The sequence below is a fragment of the Gastrolobium bilobum genome, unplaced genomic scaffold, assembly GCF_033153095.1.
Source record: "Gastrolobium bilobum isolate Gb01-03AN ecotype WA unplaced genomic scaffold, APGP_CSIRO_Gbil_v1 utg6257, whole genome shotgun sequence".
Taxonomy (NCBI): Eukaryota; Viridiplantae; Streptophyta; class Magnoliopsida; order Fabales; family Fabaceae; genus Gastrolobium; species Gastrolobium bilobum.
This window is the reverse complement of record NW_026896878.1, coordinates 67,842-71,238: the sequence shown is the minus strand read 5'-3', so window position 1 is coordinate 71,238 and position 3,397 is coordinate 67,842. Positions and strand designations below refer to the sequence as shown.

The window sequence follows — 3,397 nt, the reverse complement described above, 5'->3', positions numbered from 1 at the left end:
CTTTCTGTGACATCTTTTTGTCCTCTAATGCAGTTCTTCACGAGGTGCTGTCAGAAGTTTTATTTTCAAAAAAAGTTCAATCTTTATCCAAAATTTGCCCCCCACTTATTTTAATTTTTAAGGTTTGATGCTTTTTTACACCGTTTATTAATCTCTTTTCATCCACATCCTGTCTCTCATATCACTTCTATGCTAGAGAGATTCTGTTAGGCAACATTTGGTTGCTACACTTGTGTTCACTTTCATGCTCCACTTTCTTAACTACCAAGAGGCAACAAACCCACAAGACTTTTAAACTCACATACACACCATTTGAGATTAACTTTGACACTGTTTCTCACTTCAGATCGTGTCCCAAAAGTTATAGTGAAGTTATGGGCAAAGCTAGCAGGTGGTTGAAGGGCTTGTTGGGCATGAAGAAGGAGAAGGACCACAGTGACAATTCGGGGTCATTGGCTCCTGACAAGAAGGAGAAGAAAAGGTGGAGTTTTACTAAGCAAGGAAAGGATATGGTGTCTCACATTGCTCCCACTAGTGTTCCACCTACTGATAATACCTGGCTTAGATCCTATATTGCTGAGACAGAGAATGAGCAGAACAAACATGCAATTGCTGTGGCAGCCGCCACAGCCGCCGCCGCGGATGCCGCCGTGGCAGCCGCACAGGCGGCGGTGGCGGTTGTGAGGCTAACAAGCCAGGGCAGAGGTACATTGTTCAGTGGGAGCAGAGAGAAGTGGGGTGCTGTGAAGATCCAAACTTTTTTCAGAGGTTATTTGGTATGTGACTTGTCTTTTAGAAAGGTTTAAATCAAATTGGTGTTAGTATTTTTTTTTTATGTGGGTATGCATGTCTGTTTTCTCAGTGTTTGCAAATGTTGTTTGGTAAATTGCATTGTTTTGTGACTGTGATGCTTCTATCTGGGACAAATATATATTTTTTTGTTGGTATAAGTGAAGTGCTTTGCTTGATTCCTACTCCTTTGTCTCCTCTCAAAAGGTGAGAAAGTTTATTTTAGATTCTTAATGAAACAGTGCCTCTCCCTTTCTGTCTGGCTCATTGAAACTAGCATCTATGTTTTCCTTTCTTCACGTTCTCGTTGACTTGGTTTGTTTCTCAGATCCTATTTTCTGTTAAAGCCATCTTGAATATTTGACAATTTGAACTTTTGAATTATTTGAGTAAGGCTTAATTTCATCATTAACCTTATCTATATTGTTTTTAGTATGTTCTATTAGCACTTCAATTCAAAACATTGTGTTGTTGTTTACTTTCAGGCACGGAAGGCTCTTAGAGCACTGAAAGGATTGGTCAAGATACAAGCTCTTGTTAGAGGCTATCTAGTAAGAAAAAGAGCTGCTGCAACTCTTCACAGTATGCAAGCTCTAATAAGAGCTCAAGCTAATGTCAGAACACAGCGAGCGCGTCGTTCCATGAGCAAAGAAAATAGATATCTACCTGAAGTTATTGCAAGAAAATCTGTGGTAAAAAAACTGGTTTTTCAAATCCTGCATACTAACTTCAACCATTTATCTATTAACAAACAATGTCTTATTATTTGCTTCTTGTGTTCTTTCTTTTTTTTGAATTGCTAGGAACGATTTGATGAAACGAGAAGTGAATTCCATAGTAAAAGGTTACCTACTTCTTATGAAGCATCATTGAATGGATATGATGAAAGCCCCAAAATTGTTGAAATTGACACTTACAAGACAAGGTCAAGATCAAGGCGCTTTACATCTACAATGTCTGAATATGGAGAAGAACTTCCATGTCATGCAATCTCATCCCCTCTTCCATGTCCTGTTCTGGGTAGAATCTCTGTTCCTGATTGCAAACATGTTCAAGATTATGATTGGTACTTCAATGTTGAGGAGTGTAGGTTCTCCACAGCACATAGCACCCCTCGTTTCACAGGTTTAGTGCGTCCTAATGCTCCAGCTACACCAGCCAAGAGTGTTTGTGGAGACACCTTCTTCAGACCTTACTCCAATTTCCCAAACTACATGTCCAATACTCAGTCATTTAAGGCAAAACTAAGGTCTCTCAGTGCTCCAAAGCAAAGACCTGAACCCAAAAAAAGGCTTTCACTCAATGAAATGATGGCAGCAAGAAATAGCATAAGTGGTGTTAGAATGCAAAGGCCATCCAATTTCCAAGCACAAGAATCCTGGAATTTTTGACATTGTAGAATCAAAAGGAAAAATTTGAGAGGAAACTACTGAAGTCTATATATGATGATGTTAATGCTTTGAAATTTGTTTTTCCAATTGTGCTTACAATGTGTACATTCTTTTAGAAGAGTTTTTTTTTTCCCCTATCACGCTCTTTCTCTTGTACCAAATTATTTACATCTAGTGAAGAATTTGGCTTGCTTTTTCAAAGAACAAAACTATGTATACAAATTGCTGGTTTTGGATTGTTAGTTCAAACAGTTTAATAATAAGTGCTGTATTGTTTCTAGAATGCACCAAAGACCAATGAACAGAAACTTAAAACAAAACAGCCTTTTGTGTTTAGTACGCCGTAAAAGGAAAGGTTGTTTGGTGAAACATCACGGTGGTGAGTGGCGGATCTAAGAAATTAATGAAGGGTGGGCACTCAATAAGTTCAAGTACATATAGATTTGAGTTTGGTATGAAACGCGACTTGTAAGCAGCTGTCGGCTGGCTGAGTCTGGTTTAGATTTAAATCTGGACGTATTACGATTTAACAGGACCGATGATGGAGGAAGAAGCAAATGTTCCAACTTTCAGTAACAGAGATTGATGTTTGAGAGGAGATAAATCAGTATGTAGATACAAACGATGGGTCGGGAATAGAGCTCTCTGCTGTTAGGTTTGGATAATGAAGATGGAGGAGAAAAAAAACTCACAGTAAAATAAAATAGAATGAGAGAAATTAAAGGGGTAAGATATCGTAACAATCAACTAGGGTTACTACTAATCAATTTTACCGTTAGATCACTTATGTTGATCCAACAGTTATATTTATTTCTATCTTTGTATGGTTATGATCTCCATATTTAATGTAAAAACATTAAATATGAAAAATCATAACCATACAAAGGTGAAAATAAATATAAAGTATTAAATATGGAGAATCATAACCATACAAAGATAAAAATAAATATAACCGTTGGATCAACATAATCGATTTAACGGTGAAATTGATTGTTACAATATCCTACTCCAAAATTAAATTGGAAAAACTTGAATTTTAAGAGAAGGGTATTTTTGTAATTTTGCATCATATTTCAAGGGTGGGCAGTTACCCCCTTCTCATGAACTTAGATCCGCCTCTAATGGTGGCTTACAAAGTCTGAACAAAATGATGGGTCAGGTTAGTTCAAATAGTACATGTTTGATTTCACTTAAGTAAAATTTTAAGTATTTTAGAT

General features: G+C 37.0%; 1 protein-coding gene across 1 annotated transcript; it reads left to right on the top strand.

The window, feature by feature from the left end:
* The first annotated feature begins 374 nt into the window (after nucleotides 1–374).
* Nucleotides 375–2,180, top strand: LOC133302580 (protein IQ-domain 26-like). Its single transcript, XM_061502383.1, has 3 exons — nucleotides 375–776; nucleotides 1,275–1,481; nucleotides 1,593–2,180. The coding sequence occupies exons 1-3, from the start codon at nucleotides 375–377 to the stop codon at nucleotides 2,178–2,180; spliced, it is 1,197 nt and encodes a 398-aa protein (XP_061358367.1).
* Nucleotides 2,181–3,397: the final 1,217 nt, after the last annotated feature.

What these genes read in the sequence shown, in the direction of transcription:
- LOC133302580 (XM_061502383.1), top strand. Translation starts at nt 375, where the DNA reads ATGGGCAAAGCTAGCAGGTGGTTGAAGGGCTTGTTGGGCATGAAGAAG. An exon ending in CTTTTTTCAGAGGTTATTTG is followed by an intron (nt 777 to 1,274) that starts GTATGTGACTTG and finishes GTTTACTTTCAG; the next exon opens with GCACGGAAGGCTCTTAGAGC. An exon ending in TTATTGCAAGAAAATCTGTG is followed by an intron (nt 1,482 to 1,592) that starts GTAAAAAAACTG and finishes TTGAATTGCTAG; the next exon opens with GAACGATTTGATGAAACGAG.